Raw genomic sequence first — 23,885 nt, forward strand, 5'->3', positions numbered from 1 at the left:
CATGCTACTGCTAGAGGTCGTGCCTCATTAAACATGTAAAACGTTAGTCTCGATCACAGAACTCTACACACTCTACACATCGACTCTCTGTGTGTAGAGTTCTGTGGTCTCGATCCGCGACTACCACTGACCTCTAGTGTATGCTACAGTACCGGTATGTTGATTTAGAATCGATTTTTCAACGAACCCCAGAAAATGATGGCACAACACAGCCGAATGATGGCGCAATCCACGAATCTTTGCATTGTCTAAGGTCGGTGGTGGATAAATGACTGTAAAAGACACGATCATTCAGAAAAACCAAAACAATAAAAATGAATTTTGTTTTCTTCTTTTTCTTCTTTGTGGAGCCCTGTATTGACATATCTATCTATCTACTCTCTAAAAAAAAATCGAGTGAAAATATTCACTCTTGAAGGAGTGAATACAAAAAAGAGTGAATTTAGAGTGAAATTGGAATGAATTTTTAGTGAAAATGTTCATTTTCACTCATTTCGGAGTGACCTCAGGGATCACTCGAAGATTTGGGAGTGATCCTTGAGGTCACTCTAAAACGAGTGAAAATGAACATTTTCACTCAAAATTCACTTCAATTTCACTCTAAATTCACTCTTTTATTGTATTCACTCCTTCAAGAGTGAATATTTTCACTCGATTTTTTTAGAGAGTATCTATCTATCTATCTATCTATATACCTATCTATCTATCTATCTATCCATCTCTCTATCTATCTATCCATCTATCTATCTATCTATCTATCTATCTATCTGTATAGATACATGTTTCCCTGTCTTTGTCTCTCTACGGTTACCTCTATACCGTTCAATTGACTTATCTGTCTTTCTGTCTATTATGTATATCTAATCTAATCAAATCAGTTTTCTGATATTTCTCTATCAGTTCACCCGTCCAATTATCACCGTCCGTTTATCTTTAATGCAGCTACATGCCTTCAATTGCAATGTAGCTTTCATTTAAAGATGGAGGCCCATATTTACAAAAACAAAAACAAATCAATACAAAACAAACGCACAAAAAAAAAGCCAAGAAGGTTCTCGGAGGGTAATAGAATATTTGACTAAAAAGGACGATCGTCCCATCACCACGTGTTCAATGTCAGAGTTATGTAATAACTCTGCTCCGTTCTGTGTTACTACGGTTGGATGACGCCTAACCCATTCCAAAGACAGCAACAACAACACAAAATCTTGTAACAGTCCCTGATAGTCTAAGAGAAGACTAAACTAGTTCTAACTTCACCAGAACATGTTTATTCGTTGCGCAAAATACATCATAAATATTATCATGGAACCACGCAGAAAATTTCGAAGAATTAAAAAAACAACGGAAAAAGTTCCGACAGAGCTTTCGTGAGTGAGCAAACATAGGTAATAGCTATCAAACAAAGAGAGGAAGAGGGGAAAAAAAGAACCAAGAGTCGTCCCCGTCAATGACCACAACAATGACGCATGAGCACATTATCTGAGCTCTTCTAGCCAGCTGCCCGCTGAGGTAATGATCTCATTAGTTGGACATAATGAGCATACACTCTGCACACACACACACACACACACACACACACGTACTACACATGCACTCTTCTTCATGCAACTGTTGCTTCAAGGTAACTTTACAACTAGGTTTTACTGCTAGAATACCCCCTCCCCCATGCATTTCAATTATCATTGGCTTCCATAAGATCGGTTGATTAAAGTCCATTTTATACACGTAATCAAACTTTGAAAAAATCGTAATTAGACCTTTGGAACCTTCTCAACCTTGAATTTGAAACGATCACAAAAGGCCAATGATCATCAAAATGTTCATAGATGGTTCTAACTACGGTTTCCAAGAAGACTGTTATCATGCTGCCTTTAATCGTGTTCCCCTTTTGACGTCACTCACGATGTTTTCAAGGCCTCCATCTTCTTTGTTCTCTCTTTTTTTTAATTTGAACAGCAAACAATGATTCTTTGAAGACAGCTCATTATTTCTTTCTCCACTCAAAACTTTCACATTATTCGTGTGAGACCATTATGTTTAATGTACATGCGAAATAGTTACTGTAATTGTTCACTGAAAACTCACATTTCTTGCGTTGCGTATTGGCACAATGTACAGAAATACAAATAAATAAATATTTACACACATGTATTGCAAATAAATACGTGATCCTACTCACGCATTCCTCATTTTTCTTGTTCTTCCTCTTTTGGTGGGAGGGGGGTGGTGGTCAAATTCATGGTATACGAACTGTAGGCAAATTGGGGGGGGGGGGGGGGTGAGGAACACAATATGCCTGCGAATGGCGATGCAATATGCCCCTATACTATCACCACCACCTTACAAAAAGATGATCATTGACAATGCGTGTGAGCAGCTTGTCGAAGATGGACAGTGGCGACAAGGTTGAAAGTTATTAACCCCATCATGATTCTCAAAGACTAAGACTTTCCTATATACAAAAGCTTTAGAGTTTTGAGGGAGAGTAAAAGAGTTATAGAGCGGGGACGATCTCGAGTCGAGTCGAACGAAGGAGGGTCGTCTGCAAGTTCAATCGATCCGACGATATCGATCCACCGCTTGTCTGGCGACGAACGTCTCTGCGTACCTGGGACGACCTCACGTTTTCGCTCTCTTGCATCCACGTAACCTTGATGTTCTCAAACCTGTATGCAGGGCTCGACATATTGACAGTGCCTCGGTTGTTCGTGGCAAGTAAAAATTGATGTCGGGCCACCAAATTTCCAAACCGGTTATCGTTTGGTGGCACGATCATGCCGATGGGGCAACTAATATTCAAAATAGATAATTTTGTGTACTTTTATTCGGAGATAAAGGAGAAGAAGAAGATAACGATTATACAAGACACGTCAAACTTTGATAAAAGAAAGAAATGTGTGTCACGAAGAACAAGTTTACCCTGTTTCGAACAATTAGGTGCCAATAAGGCATTTATCTAAGTCTATCACCTTCAGTGCACAAAATTACTTGAAGGAACCTTAACACCAGCTTAAGTAAACTAGGCCGTATCTACCCGTCTTTCTGGCGCAACGAAAATGGGGATTTCACTTCTCTCGTATTCACCGTGATTGTTTTATTTGTTTCTGGTGTTTGTTTCTTTCTTTGTGACGTATTGCAATATTTGACACACGACCAAATAAGAGTCATACACTTCATGCCTCCCTTTTCAGTGTACGTTGGCAATCTTCAGGCGTGCTCGACATTCTGAACAGAGGGTGAATGACCAGAAATAAAACAATGGTGTATTCTCATGACGTCATAAAAACAACAACATCAAAACAGTTCTGTGATGAATGCGGATTTTCCATTGCCCTCCATTTTCCCCCCTCAGCATGATACAGTGATCCATTGTGGCTTCTCAGTATTCTTTGAGCTGAAAACGGTAGATTTAATAGCAAACAAGGTGACGAACAACTTGATGCATCATGCTTATGGGTAATAATGAAATGACTAAACATTATTTTTGGTCGACGCCCAAATATTGTTCATAACCCTGTAATGACGTGTTAGCAGCCAGAAAAAAAAAAATGAACCAGCCATCATGTATGATTCACATGATAACATAAAAATGTCCAGTGGACAACGATTACCACACGCGCCTGCCAAAGATAATATATGGGTGGAGTTTTCTACGACAAACTTAATCGTAAGTCATCATCATCACCAAAATCTAAATCATTGTTGCTATCATGTCCTCGTAACATTGTAGTCCATAGACTGCGATCATCGCACTCATGACCATCTTAACTGCCAACTCAGTGATGTTGTGACTGTATAATGAATGAAACGATTAACTATTTATTATAAACAGAACTACCACCATAACCATAACTGTAATCATAATATACTATAATTGCAACCATGCCAGCACAACACCGTTAAAGCGTCCAACTAAGAAGACGTGTGGTCATGGTGGTTGTGGGCAGAAAGGTGTTTCCTTTTCTCTTTTTCCCCTCACACAGTCACATTGTAGGGCTCACACGTCCTGTAAATAAAATGAAATATCCCAGACCCCATCACAAATTCGTACCAAAGATACCGAAATAAATGAAGAAAAAGATTAATTAAAAATCAGAAAAGGCAGTGTGGCAAAAAGTGAATAGCTGCTGATATTGAGTATGAATTCCTCTACAAAGTGCGTTTTAGTTGGAAGATGAAAGCTTTTCTCTTGGAATTTGAAGGGACTATATTTCATTGGGTGCATGTACGGAAAATATGTGATTTTTTGAGTAAAAAGAACTCGTAGTCTACTGGCTTTGCGAACCCTTTGACAGAGTTTGAGCTGAAGAACCCCTCTTGAAAATTTGATGAATAAAAGGGTATACCTCACATTTTCAGGTTTCCGAAGATGAAACACCTCATTTCTCCCAGCTATTTTAAAGAATTTTTTGAATTTTGAATTTTAACACATGTCTCTATATGGAGAATTACTTACCCGTGTGAGCCCTATAGGTGTTGAAGAGCGGTGATACATTTTGATCCTGCGGCAGTTGCTCCCATCACATTTTCTCCAAGGACAGGGTTGGGATTAGGGTTGTGATAGGGTTTTAGGTTTAGTGTGATGTGAGGGTGAGGATTAGAATTAGGGTTATGTTTGTGGGTAGAATTTATGATCTGGCTTAGGGTGCAGGTATTTCATGGGAGCGATTGTCGAAGGGGCAAATGTCATTGAACCAGACACCGGAACATATATTGTATTATTTCCATCAAGGTATCGGTTTACCTCACACTTAATTAAGCCCTATAATATATCATTGCCTAGATTTATCGTAAGGTGAATCATGGGAAAAGTGAGTTGCCTTAAGGTGATTTAAAAAAAAAGCGATAACCAAGCATAACAGAGAGCTTTCGTGAACAGAACAACACCAAGCAAAGTCTGCAAAATTACGTGACGTCATAAATCTCGTTCGTCTACACAGTCGGATGTATACAATGCTCTCAATTTCTTAGCTCGATTAAATGATCAAACTTTCCCGGAATCGTTACTTCTTTCTGCTTGATTTACAAAATATGCACTGTTGTATCCTTACATTAGCAGGAGCAGACAGAAACTAGTATGCATTTCATGGTAGATTTTTACAGCCAGCCGTGAACTTTGCGTGTGCACATGTCTTACGCGTTACGGAGAAATCAAAATACCGGTAATGGTTGAGGTGATGTAAAAACTTGAGAGCTGGCCAAAAGCCGGTTTCAAACGCAACAAGTGAATTTCTTCACTGTACAGTATGTCCCAACAACGGGGCCCTCCGCAATGATATCTTTACAAATAGTGAATCAATCTGAATACAAATTCAGGGTATGAAACTATACTCATTGCCCACATCTTACAGAAAACCCCACTCGATTTGTTCCAGTAGTCAAAGAAAAATGAGAAATTTTGTAGAGAATGTCGGGAATCTCTTCCGTCCAAGTTCTGCCTATCATTCACACACAAGATCATCAAAGTGCTAAAATTGGAAGAATCAGACTCATGACATGCTTTACAACAATCCACATTTCTCTGTGACCGCTTAACCAAATTGAATGGGGTTTTCTGCAAAATAGATCTAAGATGTTATATCTTAAGACCCTGAAGTAGCACTTAGACAGGTAGATCATAATTATTGGGTGTTATCAATTCGAAAATCTGATTGTAATTTTTGGGGCGACTCACTGCGGTATGTCCTCCCAAAAAATTACAATCAGATTTTCGCTTTGATAACACCCAATATGATAAAATTTTTGTAAATGCTACTTCAGGGTCTTAAAACATAACATGTTAGCTCTATTTTGAAGAAATACTCATTCGATTACGTTAAGCGGTCACAGAGAAATGTGGATTGTTGTAAAGCATATCATGAATCGGATTCTTTCGAGTTTATTACTTCGATGATCTTGTGTGTGAATAATAGGCAGAACTTGGACAGAAGAGATTCCCGACATCCTTTACAAAATTCCGTATTTCTCTTTGACCACTGAAGCAAATCGAGTGGGGTTTTCTGTAAGATGTGGGCAATGAGTTATAATTTCATAACCTGAATTTGTATTTAGATTGATGCGATAGTTTTAAAGATTGCGGAGGGCCCCGTTGTAATCTTTTTTTTTTGGGACACACTGTATGTTAGGTCAAGAACAACGTGAAAGTGGTTTATTCGCTCGTCATTATGTATTACTTTGTTCTTTCCACAAGGGCAAAAGGGAGGGGCTTTATTTTCATTTGGCGCGCCACAAAACATCCGGTTCCTCAGGAAGACACAGGGGTGCATCGTAACACGTTATCGTGAAGGTTCGTTCATCCAAAAAATGGAAAAGAAATCGTTTTCGGATTGGAGAACTTTCGGAATAACAAATTTTATTTCATTTTCGGATTAATAAACCTCTAGAAGAACGAACCTTATTTCAGTTTCTGAATAACAAATCTTATTTCATTTTCGGATTAACTAACCTCTGGAAGAACGAACCTTATCTTAATTTCGGAATTACGAACCTTCAGATTAAAAACTTTTGGAATGGCGAACTGTAACCACAATTTGAAAACGAAATAAGGTTTGTTATCCTAAAGGTTCGTTCATCAGAAGTTGAAAAAAGATATTGTTTTCGGATTAACAAAACTTCGGAATGAGGAATCTTATTTCATTTCTTTTTTTCGTATTCACAAACCTACCGAATAATGAGCCTTAGTTCAGTTTCGCAATTTCGAACCTTAGAAAGAACGAACCTTTGGAATGATGAACTGCATGTACACCACAAGTTGGACGTGTTCGGAGAAAATGGACTCTACAGCTAAAGATCAGTGATTCCGTAGCTTGCTATTGCGGAAAGAAAAAAAAATGATTTCTATTCTATAATGCATTGTGTACCATTTACATGAAAAAGCTTTAATTCCGTTATATATATTCTCGATTTAGTTTGTTCAAATTTATATTGTACTTTATTTTTTTTCTCAATTCTGGATGATTGAAAGACGAATTGAATTGACTTGAATGATAATCTGCTGGCGCTCACGAGACCTAGAATCAGAAATCTTGCTTTATCAGGGGCGGATCCAGGAATTCCGTAAAAAGGGGCGCGTTTACAAAATTAAGGGGGGGGGGGCGCACGCACCCCTCCCCCATTTTTTCTTTTTATTTCTCTTGTTTCAACAAAAAATAAAGGGGGAGGGGGGCGTGCGCCGGTTGCGGTCCTCCCTGGATACGCCCCTGTTTATGGTTCGTGTCCCCTGGTGGCAGCTATTGTACCCCTCGACAAGACACTTAATTGTAATTGAAGACCTGAATATACAAGAACGTCCCAAATCCAGTTTTTGGCCAAATTCAGTTTGACATGGGAAATTGTAGATTATGCATGGACTCATCTTGTGTATAAATGATAAATCCTAATTACCCCCGGAAGTGCCTGAAATGAATGAGTTAAATCTTATAATAATTATGAATGTAAGAATGAAGGACTTGGGTCATTCTTACATTCATATTATAGCGCCCTCTCTCATCCTTCTCTCATCTCTACAGCAGAATATCATGTATATGATTCAAAGAACGACCCAAGTCCATCACACAAATGGCCTCTCCACAATTAATGTAAATGTTAATTGTCATAATAATATATTTCTGATTTGTATATACAATGTTGCCTTCCCATCACAGTTACATAGAATATTATTGGACAAATAAAAAAGATATGAAGTTTTTTAAAGTTTACTCGAAATGGTCTTCCATGGACTTGGGTCGTTCTCATATTCAGATACTCAATTGTCCATCAGCCTTCGGCCGCAGTGGACAATTATATAATGAGTCGTGGTTTGAAGAGAATTTTCTGGAGATTGTTATACGAGTTTGGCTCAAATGATAAAAAGAGAATGCTTAAACTTGCTTGATATACACTGAAAGAGGGAATCTAGTTAAGATAATAAAAGAGTGCAATCCATTCGGCTGTCACTTTTGTCTGTGATTCACATAAGCGAGGGCGATTGTATTAATGTTGAACCTTCCCTTCCATCCAGTGAAGATTGGATTTTCACTTTAACCCGCGCCTCCCTCCCCCCCCCCCCCAAAAAAAACACACACACAACAACAACAACACGAGTTTTGCTACCACATCCAACACTTAAACAAGTTCATTGTCTTTTGTTTTTGTTTTGTACTTGTTTGTTTGTTTGTTTGCTTTCCGATGAGTAGAACGCACAGACCTAGTCTAGTGTGCCAAGTTCAATCTTGAGCTCCAGGTACTATAGTGCGCTGCGTGTCTGCTATTGGTTGAACGCACTTTGTGACTCCAAAGTCCAAACAATATTATGACTTGGACGATTCGACTATGCGACGAATAGAGGTCACAGCAGAGGGCGCACTGAGCTCGGCGGGAGAGAATGACGTCGAGCTGCCCTTGTTGTTGACGTCACCCGCTACGCCCCGTTACCGTGACAACGGCACATCACCATCGACCGTCAGCTAATTTGTTTTTATTTTGTTTCTCTTCTGATACATTCATATTGAGGGACTGTCGGGGTGGGGAGGGGGCGATAAATAAATGAAGAAATTTTACTGAAAAGCTCCTTTGGTCGTAAACACTGTCGTGGGCACAATGATATACGATTAATGGATGTGTTAGCGTAGTTTGTATCCATATTATGACATACCATAAGAAGAAATAAAATTTTATTTTATTGTCATCATTTTATGATTGCTGTAGAAATCAGATGATTCGGATACAAGAGAGAAATATTAGTTAGTAAACAAAGTCAAGCTGTTCTTTGCGACCTTTCTCCGTGTGCAAAATCATAATGGGTATAGTACAATGTGATATTTTCTTTGTTTGTTTCATTTTCCATCTGGGAAGATGGCTGCATGGCCTATATTCAGCTACAATAGCTGGTCTTCCACCGGGTCCAGTGGGTATGAGGTTGACCACTTCACCGGGTTATGCACCCTGCTCTTTGCGATGAATTAATGAAGAGGGGTCTTGTACGTGTCATGGTGACTCTTTTCCACACTGGAGCTCCATTTTTATGTCCTCACGAGGGAAAGAGTGTTTTGCCTTTTAGAGCCGCTGTGGACGGTATAATATTACACACAACATTGCTTAACGAGACCTGGGAAATCGACCCCTGGTCATGTGGACGGGTGCACGTCACGATCCGGACACACACGAGTCATAGAGCCCACGGGTCACACGGCCCATAAGACTCCTACAGCCCATGAGCTCGACGCTATAAGTGAAAAAGGCCCATGAGCTCGACATCAAGTAAAATAGGTCCACGAGCTATCGGGTCCACAGCTAGAAATTGGGCAAATAAGGCCATCGAGTCTGACACTAAGGCAAAACAAAAACAATAACAAAAAAAAAAGGCTCATGAGAACGTCATTACGTCACCGGGACTTTATCAGTGTCGGTCTCGTGGACCTTTTTTTGTTTTTGCCAAAGTGTCGGACTCGTGGGCCTTGCATGCCTAGTATCGGATTCATGGGCCTTATTTACATAGTGTCAAGCTCGCGGGCTGTATGACTAATGGACCCTTTTGTTCAAAATCGACAGCTAGTGGGCCGTTATGACTCGTGGGTGAGCTCGTAGGCTGACTGCGTTTGGATTGGAAGGCAAAAGGGTCACCGACTGAGTCAAAATTCCCGCCCTTGATTGATGTAGTGACAGTCAGCGATGCTCGACATTTACCAGAGAAATATATGTAAGAATGATAATATCATTTAACACTGCTCTTTCACAGGGCCTTGCCGTTATCACAACCGTACAAATAACATGTCACGGTATCTCAACTAAAGACGCAGGCATTGCTTTGTGGGATTCGAATTCGGGACCCTCGTTTAAAGGTCAGGAATTGTATGAACATCAGGTGCCACCTGTTCACAAACATTTAAAAAAGTATATCGGGTTGTGGAATCTTCCAACAAATTAATACCGCGTGCACATAATACCGAACTGCAGATGAATACCACATTGCATGTGAGGTATCATCCAAAGAGAGATTTTCCATGATTGCTAAAATGCTCAGACAATTAATCTTTAAAAATCTATCATCAATCAATCAACTAATGCATCAATCAATCAGTCAATCTATGTGTATATAGATATCTTTAAATCCGTCTGTCTGCATTATCCATCTACTCGTTGGCCAATATTATTTTGATTTCTCTTCTTGTAAAAGGTTCGCATTAAGTTATTATACGCATGATGTAGAAAGCGCAAAGTAGGCCTATTTACATAGTACACTTCTCTGGATCGTCAAAACAATATTGAACAATGGAAAGGAAATGAATCATAGAATTAAGGGGTAACTTTCGGAGCATCAGAGCGTCAATCGTCTGTATAGGTTTTCTACGTGATGCAGACCGCTGTAGTCATGTTCCAAGACAGGACATGTGTATTACCACGCAAAAGCTCTTTCGATATATCTATCATACTATAGTTCAGACAAACAGCTCTTTCCCAGTCATAATTATAGAAATAAGATAATTCATGTATCTCTCCGTTCCCACAGTGCTGTAATGCAGTCAGGCAAAATCATTATAAAGTACTGTAGCGCCCTCTCTGTCTTTCTGCTACTGAAGCAAATTGGTTGGATCATGGACTGGCGCGCCATGGCGGTGCGAGTGGACCATGCACAGAGAACTGAGTTCTGTGGAGTTGACGCGCATGCCTTTTTTGCTACAGCTGTAGCAGACAACTTATCTGTGATATTATTCAGCCCGACAGTATAGTGATCGCCACTAATATCGGACTTTCAACTGACTGGTAATATTGCAATCTTTTAGGGCATTTATACTCTCTAAGTGTAAACAATGTATTGTATAGCCTGCAAATGCAAAGACTCGACTCTCAATCAGCACGGCACGCGCACGGGGCCGTTCTACAGCAGTATAATCGTAAAGTGCCCCGTGGTAGCAAGAAATGCAGTAGGTGGGACTGTGATGTGGGATTTAGTATTCAAACCAAGGCTAAGGTAATCAATGCAAGGAGAAGCAAGGGAGAGCTAGACCTAGATCTAGCTGTTAGTCATATAATCAGCAGCTAATGAACGCTCATGAGTATTCTATTCACTAGGCACTTCATTTATTTCACTATTCTTGTTTGTCATCTTTAAATTAGTCCATTTCATTTACCGCGTATGAGAAGCTCTTGCTCTGCCACTGCGGCACTGCCACTGCACTGGACCATGTGGACTGCATAATTTTGTAAACCACTGGCACTAAAAGGCGAATCATGGGCAACACGCTTTAATAACTCCATTGCATTGTATTGGCCATAACTAACAGACCCCTGGGCCTAACCAAAAATTTGTAGGACTCGGGAGTGCACTTGTGCAGGATGCAGTATCGGTATATTTGTATTAGTCTATGTCATGAGATCATATTCATATTTGTGGAGTACAAAACTAAATTGATCATGAATGTTAATTGTTAGCCGGTAGAGGTCTACTGATACTGCTACCAGCTACCACTTAATAGTACCTGCAACGGCAACCCCACCATGTTTATGTTACTGGTTACAGCGCCCTGGGGTCATGCTACAATAACTGTATCTCATGCTAGACCTGTGAAATGTGTCTTGTATAAACTTCAGTCTTATGCTTTGTTTAATACGAGCAATGACTCAAATGTTTGTTATTAGCTAAGCAAACTGGTCAAAATAAACACCCACTCACATTTTCCATTCTTAGTACTTTAACTTAAGTAGTGCAAAAAGTAAAAGTGTTGTATTTTTTTTTGTTACACATCTCAGAGTCTCTCAGAAACCTGTATTGTAGCTTTGTGCTGATTCAGTGGAGCATGACTTTTACAAAAATTTCCATACCTCAAATATTCCATGTGTACAGTTTTTAAAAAAGAGTCAAAACTGAGGAAGAATATCGAGATCACTTTCAATATCTTTTGCTATAAAGAGAAGCATTATTTTTTCCCTGTTTGAAATCAGACTGTAAGACTATTAAATAGTGAGCTGGAACTCCTGACAGTATTTATGTTGGTTGACAGGTCCCAATAGTCTGAATTCAGTTTGTTTCTTCATCTCTTGCATTGCAGTCTGGCATGTACAGTTTCAGCTCTGCCCTTTTTGTTAGCATGCTGCAGGGTGCGGATGACTAGACTGGCATGATTACATCATCCTTACTACAGCGCCTTCTTGCTAATAGTGCCTGGCCTGGCACACTTCTCCCGGCTGCCTATCACAGATGCCTGCACAGTAGGCGGCATGCCGTTACAACCGCAAAGTATGGACACGTCTTTGGGTCTGCCTCCTTTTACCTACCCACACCAACCACGCATCTTCCACTGCCCCAGGTGAGCCATGGGGATGGGTCGGCGGCAGCCTCTCGTGTGAGACAATGTCGGTTTTGTGAAGAAACACACTCGCTGAGCCCAAGCAGGGGGGTCTCGTCCGCAGCTGGGGCAGTGCTGTCCGGCCAGAATGGGGAGCGGATAGGTCACTTTTCGACGCCAAAGGGGGTCAGCGGCAGACTTGTCCACACTGGGCCAACTCTGTGGGCTGGACACAACAAGTGGTCAAAGGTCAAGTACATCAAAGGCCCCAAGGACATCGAGAAGAGCAAGATGTTCACCAAGATTGGGATCCAACTCAGGGTTGCCATCAAAGGTATGTTAGTTTGTGAAGAAAATTTGAGTAATATCTTGAAACTAGAGAAGCACTCTGAGAGCGCAGACCTCTGCCAGCTACTCATTTCCACCATTGATCTTGTTCTTCCATAGAGATCAGTGATTTCCACCCATACCTATGCATGCTGAAAATAGCTCAATATACAGAAGCCTTCTGTTACGCCATCAACTTCCAGCTGCGTGGCGCCCCTCTCCCTAGCAGAAACTAGAGCACGCACTTAAGTGCGAGTATGCAAACCTCAAAGTCAAAAAATGCGCAGCTTGAACTCCCAAGTTCATTGACCCTACCTGCCAAAATATCAAAAAATCCTTCATAATCCATACAAACTGCAAGATCACTACCAAAATGTAATCATCTGTTACTTGTGTTGTTCTCAAGCTTTCCTGTAAGTTTCATCCAAATCTGTTCACAACATTTTGAGTCATTTTGCTCACGGACAAACAAACAAACAAACCAATGCTGATGAAAACATAACTTCCTCCCTTGGAGGAGGTAATAAAACAGACAAATACAAACACACTGTACTGCACTTCCTCTAGTATACAGTGCACTCCCGTTATAACGAACACGGTTATAACGAAATTTCGTTATAACGAAGTAAAACTTCTGGACCCAAAATTATCGCCATTGAAGTCTGTGGTACAAAATTCGCTTATAACGAACACGGTTACAACGAAATTTCCGTTATAACGAAATCTTTTCTGAGCACCACTGACAAATAAAAACAAAAGAAATGTGCTCCGTTATAACGAAATGCGAATCGCTTCCGAAAATACGTAGCGGAATAAGCATTATGGCGTCTCTGCATGGGCGAACGCTTCACATCACTGTGTACGTGTTCGCTCCTTGTGTCCTGCACAGTTTCCGAGGGGGACTTGCATTATTGTAATAAAATTATAATCTGAAATTAAACAAGGTTCGTTTTATTGTTCCGAAGGTACTTTATTACAAAACACACAAATTCTTATACACCTAAATGTCCGTTGGTTTGGAAATGAAATAGGGTTTTTTATTACGAATATTTTGGCGTTATTCAAACAGTTCGTTATTACTAAAGTTCGTTAAACCGACAATGAGATATGGTTCTTATTACGACGGTTCGTTAGTCAGGAAATGATAGGAATTCTAAACTTTCGTTAATCGGAACATTAAAAGAAGTTTCGTTAATCCAAAGGTGAAAAAAAGGTGTGTCCACTAACAAAACTTGGGAATCGCAAACTTCATTAATCGTCTTAAGATAACCGAACCTACGAAATAACTAACCTTTCGCATTTTTTTTTGATTTATACAAACCTTCTTTGGAATAACAAACCTTATTTCATTGTCGGATTAAAAAATCTTCGGAACAGTGAACCATTCTCATTTTTAACCTTCGGAATGACGAAACTCATTTCATCTTCCGATCAACGAGCCTTCGGAAAACGAACAATAACATATTTATATCTAAATTATGAACTTTCGGAATAACAAATCGTCGGAAGAGCGAAGCTTCAAAATAATGAACAAACCTTTGGATTCCCAGTAATGGCGAAACTTCGGAACAAAGAGTCTTTCGAAAATTCGGAACAAAGAGTCTTTCGGAGTAACGAACTTTAGTAAGAAACGAATCTTTGGAATAGCGAACTGTAACGGAATCCTAAACTATCATTTTCTATACGACTTATTGTGTGACAAAAACAACTTTATGCTCTCTTTTAAATGTAATATCCAAACGAAATTAAAAAGCCACGATACCATCCCATTTCACATAGCTTTCCAGTGTATGATGAGTATTCAACAAACATAATATGATATATGCGTGGTTACCTTCTTTTTGTTATATATTGTATTTGTTCGGTTATAACGAAATTTCATTATAACGAAAGAAAACGGCCGGTCCCGAGCATTTCGTTATAACGGGAGTGCACTGTATATCTTTCAAGAGTAAATAGTGTTTGGACCCTTGAAAATGAAAAGTTTGATAACAAAATGGGCTGAGCGCCATTTTATAAACATTTCTAAGTAGGCCCATCATCAGATAGAGCAAGATAAAATGTTTCCATCAATACCTCACTTGTAACATAACCACTAATGATAATATTCTTGACATTATGGTGAAAAATATCCCATATTTTATCATTTTCTTTGATATTTAGAAGCTTTGATTGCAGATATTTAAACTTAACATTGTATGGAGTTAGGCGTTGCGTCAAATTTATGACCAGCAGGATCCTGAGGGATCCTGCTGGTCATGATTTTGATGCAACGCCTTAACTCAATGTGCAATCAGACTCTTCAAATTATACACACTAAACAATTTTCCTGCCTCGGTATCTACAACCTTGTCAGTGGGATAAGATTTGAGTAGCACTTATAAATCAGATATGTATACTATGGTAAGTAATATTATCTACAGTGTAATTGAATCTAGTACACCTACCTAAGATTCATTTTGCAAAACATCATAAATGTTGCAGAAAGAAAAGAGCTAAATTTGTTGGTATAAAACTGCATGCCTTGTCATCAGTTCTGAGGTATATGACAAAATGTTTTAGTGAATAAAGTAGATGTCAAATATCCAAGGGGATATTCTGTAAATGCATTAATTCTATCAGTGATGAAAACAAAAGTTTGAAATGTAGTTCCAATGGTAATTCTAAGTATGTATTAGCCACATACTTTAACATTTAATTTCATGAGACTCTCATGTCTTTGTCAAAGAGGGTCAAGACCCTTTCTGAAAAGGCCTGCTCTTCATTCTAAATGGCAGAGGGAGGGCCAAATCCTGAGACGAATACAGCCCTGGCCCAGGTTATGGCCCTGGCCAAACACAATGCGATGCCCAGAAGTACTTTGGACTCAATGATCAAGAAGGCAGCAGCTGTGAGTATCCCTCAAAGTTAAAACAACAGAAGTAAAATGAAAAGAAAAAGAAAAACAAACTGCCTGTAAGCCAAAATATGATTAAAGGGAAATTCCATTGTGATATTATGTTGCTCTGTATGAAAAAAGAAAAGTCATAGCAGAGCAGTTAAGATTTTGAGGGAAAAAAAATAGACATATGAGAAAAAATTATGAATTATTAAAGTTTAGAGAGTAAGACAACCTGACAATTCTGTGTCATCTAGGGTCAAAGAGCTCTTCATTTGTTTTGCACACAAAATTTTACTAATTTTCATTCTTCTCAAATAATTAGGCACAGACAAAACTTATTCGCTGAGGAGGATATGCAAATATATGTGAATTGTCTTTCTCTGTTATGATAATTGTGATGTAAAGTGGTTGTTGTAGGATGAAAACATATGGTGTGTCAGGTTAACAGTACAGCCCTCATCTTTTGCCATATTTGCCCTGATTTTGAGACTGTGGAAGTTGACCAGATCACCCTTATCATTTGAAGAAGCTGCAATTGGTTAAGTTTTGCACCTAGAACCACCACCCCCCCCCCCCCCCCTCCCCTTGGTCAGGTAGCAAATCTGTAGACAACTACACTGCATTCTTCTGTCCTTCTTGTGTCCCAGCAGGACACTTTATAAACTCAACTCTTTCATGCTGAGTTTGATGTCTTGCTAATGATTGCAGTTTCACTATGGACAAATGATGTTTAAAGTGAGTTAGGACAAATAATATCAGATGCCTTTCTATTCTGGGACCTATTTCTCATTTACTCTTCTGTGGTCTGTCATCCTTGCAGAGCAAGCAAGGCGACAATCAGGCCACTTTTGAAGTCCGCGGGCCGGGGAACTCATCGATGCTCGTGAACGTCTTGACGGACAACACCAAGAGGACACACAAATCCCTCAGCCACCTTGTCACCAAGAATGGGTATGTGTCATTTGTAGGTTGTTTCGGCTGTGATGGAATGGTATGATTTTTTAATGGATGTTTTGCAGGACGTCATGTAGGACTCCTGATAAAAACTGTTGGATTATTCTCTCTTTCTGATGAACTCTCTTCGGAACTCTCTCATGAGTGCCCAGTAGAGTTCATAGAAGCCCTCACTGAAAGTAAGAAATGACTGGTCACTCCATCTCCAAGCTAACTGTAACCAAATACAAGTCATTGTGGCTCAGTGCGTAAGACCACAGACTCACCATCATGAGGTCCCTTTCTCAAATCTCCTGGCAGGAGCCGTGGTTGTTCTCGGAGGCAAGACATTTATTTTATTGCTGTAGGCTAGCCCTTCAGAGGGGACTCAAAACTGTTGATCCTATGATAGCCTGCTCATAACCATCTATGTGCTTCCCTAGTAGTAGCCACATAAAAAAAAAAAAAAAAATGGACATAGAAAGGAAGAGATAAAAAATGTGAAAAGGTTGTGTATGATGAATTTCATACAAATTAGATGTTGCGATGATGTCCGTACATCGAAAGTCCCTTCCCCCTTCCATTGTGATAGGTTTTCCTTCTTGTCATCAGTGTTGTAATTATCATCATTCTTTTTGTAGCCATATTCAGTTAGTCATCAGGATTGAACATTCTTGCTCTCAAAGATTTTGCCTTGCAGTGACATGACTTCCTTGCACCCCTTTAAAGCTGCAATAGAATGAGCGATGGTCCCATAACACAAGAAAAGAAAAATGTGGATAAACAAGCAAGGATTTTATTGTCTGCAATTCTTTTTTTGTTTTTGTGTATACAGGGGAGTCTTTGGAGAGCATGGTACAGCGATGTTCGCCTTCCAGCGTAAGGGTGTGGTGAGGGTGCCCTCGCAGGTGGAGGATGGCCAGGAATCACTGACCTTTGACACCGCCGAGGAACTGGCCATTGAGGTCGGCGCGGAAGAAGTGTCAGGGTCTGTCGATGAGGATGGGCAGAATGTTTTTGTGGTGAGTAGATGTAGTGTACCAGATTTTTGCCAGCGTCCAAATGTTATGTAATGCACCAGTGATGAAAGAAAGCATAGGTGACTCATTGGTTACTATGAGCCATTGGAGGGAGGTTTAGCTTTTTGCTTTTGGACTGTCATGTGAAACACGATTGTAATTAGTTTCAAATCACCTTCCATGATTCCAGTTTGCATTCACACTGCAAGTTTGCTTAATTTGAAACACAATTCACAATTAATTATAATCATGTTTCAAATTAAGCAATCTTGGTACGTGTGAATGCCCCGTATGCCTGTCTCACGTACCAATTCATACAAATGTGCAAGGGATTGTGCTTATATCAACAGCTGGATCATCTCACCTCTGCTTATATATACTGTACAAGACTTTTTGCTTGACAAAATGTTCTCCTTGTGTATATCACTAATGGTCCTTCGTGCACAGAAACTCCAGTGTATGAAGTAAACAGAATTTACCACTTCATGGTAGCAAACCAGAGTGTTTGTTTGACATAATGAGACAATGTCAGACTTTGAGCAAATACTGTATATGCCAGATATTTTGTGGAGTTTTTTATTTTTAGCAGATTTTACAAGGTGGGTGCAATTCACGAACTTGAAGACCCACAAAAATATAAACTCTGATCTCGACATGAGTGGGACGTGCACACATACGTTTCTCCATTCATTGAAGTGTTCGACTAGAGGGAATTTAACCACTTGCAAAATTGTCATGGAGTTGGAATTCACAAAAATTAGACTCACTATATATATATATATATGGAAAATTGAAATACGTTCTCGATGAGACACATTCTCGATAAAGCAACTACAGAAAAACTGGTTCATGCATTTATTTTTAGTCATTTGGATAATAATAATGGTTTGCTCATTGGAGTTCCAGACTCTTAGCTTAAAGGACTCCAACGGATACAAAATTCAGCCGCAAGGCTTGTAACATATAAAAGGAAATTTGATTTTATAACTCCCATCCTTAGTAGTCTTCATTGGTTGCCCATAAGAGCTCAAATCAGGTTTAAGATTTTGACCCTTGTATTAAAATGTTTTCATGGAAATGCCCCTGCATACCTCAGTGAACTCATCAAGCCATATCATCCTGGTCGTAATCTGCGCTCAAAATCAAAAATTCTCCTCTCTGAATTAAATGTCAAATCTAAGACATTTGGTGATGGGGCTTTTGGGAAAATGGCACCATCACTGTGGAATAATCTCCCTCTCAGTATGAGATGCATTACAGATTTTGATAAATTAAAATCTGTGTTAAAAACTCACTTTTTTGATAGTTGTTAATTGCATGTTTAAATAGAGAAAAATGGGATAGATTTTGTTTCCATTAATTTTGTACATGCATAGAGACTATCTTATGGTATTATGCGTTCTAAGAACTGACTATCATTATTATTATTATATGGCATATATACAGTAGTTGTATATCATGAGGTCATAGACATTTCATGATGTGTACAAAGTACTTTCGTGATACCATTTCTGTTATTTTCTGTGCATTGTAGGGTAATGTCAGCATTCTTTTGAAACATCAATGTCTTGTACACGAAGGTGCCAATTCTTTAACTTGTACAGGCCTTTTGTTCACTCATTAATATTTACACAATTTTTAAAGGAGAAAAGTAGTGTTGTGGTCAGGGGAGGTTTAGTGTTTCAGGTATGCAGGAATCAGCATTGCTACAAACAGTTGTTACAATATAAAGTTTCTTTGAACTTCCTTGTTTTCTTTGAACAGTTTATATGTGACCCGTCTGATCTGCGCTCTGTGAGGGAAGGCCTGGCACAGCTGTCCCACAGTCCCTCGTCCAGCGGACTGGAGTACGTGCCACAAACCACGGTGGCGCTCTCCGAGTCGGACATGGAGGCAGCCGCAGACCTCATCAATGCCTTAGAGGACCATGAAGAGGTTGTGCGAGTATTTGACAACATAGTCAGCAAGGACTGAACTATTAAATATTGCTGCTGTAAGCCACAGAAATGACACTACATTTGTATTTACAATGACAATCTGATCATATGTGACCCGCCACAACAAAAGGATCCGAAAGTCGTTGACGGCTGAGCTGAGAATATCAAGTTTGAAGTCAGATTGATCATCGAAATCGGTCAAAACCATCGAATATGTGTTTTTGACATAATTTTGTAGTCTATCATCTGCTGAAATTTCAAAGCTAAATGATCAAAGGAAAGGCAAGAAGCTAGCGATTTTCTGAGCCATGATTTACCTAGTTTCAACGGAACAGAAACATGTCCGAAGATTTGGATTTAGCACCGCAGATAGACGGTAACAGGGCGATTGTTAAAGGGCCGTTAATGATCGCTCCGTCACTGTACAGTCATGCTAACCTGGAAACATTAAACTGCACATTACTTGAATATGAGACCATTCTGAAGCAAATAATTTTCACACAACAATAGATATATAATGTACTCTTCAATCAATCCCACAAGGATTGGAACAATCATCCCCAGCATTCCCACTGATTCCCACTGATCAGTTACTAGCCATCCCCTTTAAGGTCACCCATAATTACAATTACCTCCTGTGAGTAACAGTGTTCCATGGCCTTCTCTAAATCCTCAAATAATTTTTCTATAGTGTTTTTATCTTGTTCCATCTGAATGAAGCAAAGTTGGCTCACAAACTTGAGCAATTGACAGATTGAATGGCTGAACCTTCAATTTCATAAGGAGCTCGCAGTCTGATAATAGATCGCAGTCAAGAGAGCGCAGCTAAGAGTCTTGAAGTTCCCAATCACAAGGATCCTTTCCCATACTTGTGAGTACCAGGGCAAATTACAGCTTGGTCCTTCACTGGGAAGTTCTCATTAACCTGTGAGTCCCATCTCACTCACACTCGGAACTATGACATATAGAAGTTGTCAAACTTTTGTTTCTCACTCGTTGGCTGATTTCCCTTTTTATTGGTGCAAAGTTCTCGCATTTCAGGTACCAAGTGTGATTAATTAGTCTTCCATTGCGCTCAAGTTGCGGAATGATGGCATCGTGTCAGCTTCCACACTTTTTGCCATTACGGAAAGCAAACAAAGTTCATGCAAGTGTAAATGTGCCACATGTTGAAAGTTAGCTGATTTAGAAATCACATTTTCAACCACATTAAACTGGGTGGATTGTGGCCTAGACTTACCTCTACTGTGTTCCTGTACTGGGTACGACTCTTTGAAAAAATGTATGAAATTGTACTGCATTATTTGGCGGTTCCCAGTGATGATTTGTGCCATTGTATGAAGAGGTTTCCCAATATTTTCTTATAGAGGTCTGGAGATTCCCGAAAGTGCTTGGAAGACTTGTTGCTTATAAAACTTCATCATATGTGTGCCAAAGCTCAAACTATCCACAGCAACAGCTAATCAGTTTTACAAGAGTCTTTGATGTTGCTGTGGTAGTTCTATAGTCTTAAGAGTCAATTTGTACTTAGCTCATGTGCACATTTCCCAAATGACCTTTCTTTTTTTCTCTCTTTCAGTTGGTCAGGCACCTCGCTCGTCACTGTGATATGATGCATAACCTTCCCTGACATAGCAATTTGTGGAATTCATCTTCAAACAAAGAATTAGGCTGTATAGACCAGGTGACTAGAAAGGGCCCATCAATTTACACTAGGGGAAGCATCAATTTCATTGTTTTGCATTGAATGCATTTAAACCTTTTTGATTAGTATTGCCAAATACCAGGCTTTTATGAAAATTTTCTTTTGCTGTCGTGTGGATGTGCTGATAAGCACTAATTATGAAAATTACATAAATAATCATATTACAGATGCTTATAATCTCAGTGAATTGAAAAACCACCATGTCTGTTATCACAAATGACCTTCTTGTGCTCACGCCCAAAGGGAAATTATGTACTAGTCTATTGTAACATGTTTGGTTTGCAGTGGAACTCAGAGCCCCAAGGACAATGTGAGGTGCATATTACCTGTGGGAAAAAAAAATCTCGCAATGCATTTGTAAGATGAATATCAAATTGATTTGCAATTCTACACAGCGTACTTCGCCTCGAGTGGCAGGCCTATTGAATTTCTGTGAAGGTCAGTGCCATCCCATGTTAAAAGTGATTTATGAATGGAGTAGATTAACCCGTTGAGGACGGGCTGATATTGCTATAACACACATTTCCCACAGACACCTGCCCGAATATACTCGGGACTCATCTTCAACAGATTAAAGAGACGAGAATTGTACAGGTTAAGTGAAATTGAATTCTGATTTATGATATTAGAGTAATGTAAGAAAGGTATTGCAGTTAGAAATTGGACATGATCTGACATAACAGTGATGTTGGTTTTGACCTTCATATGCAAGCTGAATGAGAGGATAATGCCATCACTTTCCAACCTCTCACAAATTTGTGATTGATTACCTAGCAACAGCAGCTATTAGCCACGTAACGGTCATCTCTGCTAGGATTTTACAACGGAAAAAATCTACATTTATCTAAGGCTAAGTATTAAAGGGATTGTATAGTTTGGGTCGAGACCTAACTTCAGGTTTATAACACTTTTTGGTGAGATAATGAGAAACCTTATTCAAATTCATGATTTTCTTCCGTCGAGATGTTTTCATTGCAACTGATTGACAAATTGCCCTACATCGACGTCGTTGTAGGGCAATTTGTCAATCAGTTGCGATGAGAAACCTCTTATGAAATAAGAAAGAGCATGTAATTTCAAGAAGGATTCAATGTTTATTTGATGAATATTGGTCTTGAAATGGCTGAGATATCCAAAAAGAAAAGCAATCCTAATAAATTGACGGGCCACGTCTTTTATTAGGATCTCTTTGTTTTACCTTGTTTTTAGATATCTCAGTCATTTCAAAACCGATTTTCGTCAAATAAACTTTTGATTCCGCTTAGAATTCTATGCTCTTTAAAATTTCATGGAGTGGTTTCATTTCTCGCAAAACGTTTCAAGCTGAATCCTCACCTCAACCAGTACTGTACAGTCCCTTTGAGATATTGGCATTGATTTCATGAAAACAAGACGGATAGTTAATGGAGATTATCTGGGCAGGACAATTAGAGACTTCCGAAATATTTTCATCATTGCCTCTTATTGGTACAGTCCAATGTCCCTGCTATATGAAATTGAGGCAAAATTCAAAATTCTCAAACATACTTATGTCGCGTCTGATTGCCATGAAACGGCATCCATTCTGTGTTTGTTTTTATTCCATTTATCCAAGTCAATTTTAATCATTTTGTGTCATTACACTCTACATTTGCATAAGTTCAAGAATGGGTCGAGGTAAATAATGAAGGGGGGGGGTTAGGGAAAGAATTGTCACGATATCGTCATTGACAGTTAACTGTTTCATATTGAATGGATTTTATCCATGAAGGTCGTCCCTGCTGGAATTTTAAACTCGATTTGGCAGATGTAGAAAGAAAAATGTGGAGCTGCCTTATTAATTGTAATTGGGATGTAGTGATATACATTCGCTCATACACAACACAGGGATAGTAATTTTGTTACATCCACTGTACTGAAATAGGATCAATGTGTCAAACTAATAATACAAAAAATGATCATAAAGGCTCTTTGTGATAAAGAGTAATGAATCTGTCGCCATGGCTCACATGCTTGATGTCGTGAAAAATGTGAAGGGCAAAGAACAAAGGAGAGTAAATGTGTGTGTTATTGTGTGAAGGTGGAGAGATGTGCATCTGGGCTAGACCAGCCATGGGGAATATTGGTCTGCTGGCGTCGGGTTGATTAATGTTTTATCTGTATTATGATTAGACCGTGTAACAACAACCCAGGAAAGAAAAAGGATAGAGAAGACGGAAATGTCAGTAGTTATCCCTTCTTGTTTATAACAAGTACACCTGTACTCTCTTTGGAAAATGACTTGGGATACCATTCTTTTTGTCAGATGCATTTCATGTATTGTCTCAACATCGAAGGAAGCGGAAATATCATGACCGTCATTACCCTTCTATGATACCATAATACTTTTACAAACCTTTAGCAAAGTAACACGTGCTGAGATTGCTGCAGCCTCAGATTTTTCTCACTGTCGCCGTGGATGCTTTGCTTTGCTGTGACTTGTCTACCACGATCGTGCCGCAGGTTCATCGTCGAGATCCGTGGAAGTTCGACTCTCCTTTTTGTCACCGTTTAGGGATGTTTGTTTGTTTGTTTGTTTGTTTGTTTGTTTGTTTGTTTTTTGTTGTTGTTGTTGTTATTTAGGTCGCCTCTCGGCACCCCACCTCCCCGGCACTCCCGAATACAGGGAGCACGAGTTCAAGCCATGCCTACAAACACACAAACATCCATCTATACACGCGAACACACGAACACGGGCACTCAGCACGTACACACGCCTGCATCTGAAAACATTCACGTTCAATGGCAACAAGTTTGAAAATGGAATTGAAACCAAATCATTAACCTAATGCTGAAAAC

The 23,885-nt window shown here is 39.4% G+C and overlaps 1 protein-coding gene across 1 annotated transcript; it reads left to right on the top strand.

Annotated features, from left to right (window-relative positions):
- Positions 1–10,646: 10,646 nt before the first annotated feature.
- On the top strand, positions 10,647–20,180 carry LOC139723313 (translational activator of cytochrome c oxidase 1-like). Its single transcript, XM_071634574.1, has 6 exons — positions 10,647–10,743; positions 12,068–12,600; positions 15,371–15,483; positions 16,295–16,425; positions 17,243–17,429; positions 19,191–20,180. The coding sequence occupies exons 2-6, from the start codon at positions 12,099–12,101 to the stop codon at positions 19,398–19,400; spliced, it is 1,143 nt and encodes a 380-aa protein (XP_071490675.1). The 5' UTR covers positions 10,647–10,743; positions 12,068–12,098; the 3' UTR covers positions 19,401–20,180.
- The last annotated feature ends 3,705 nt before the right edge of the window (positions 20,181–23,885 follow it).

This window comes from Diadema antillarum, unplaced genomic scaffold, assembly GCF_040938485.1.
Source record: "Diadema antillarum isolate AM-2024a unplaced genomic scaffold, OU_Dant_1.0 scf00000186, whole genome shotgun sequence".
In the NCBI taxonomy this organism is placed as follows: Eukaryota; Metazoa; Echinodermata; class Echinoidea; order Diadematoida; family Diadematidae; genus Diadema; species Diadema antillarum.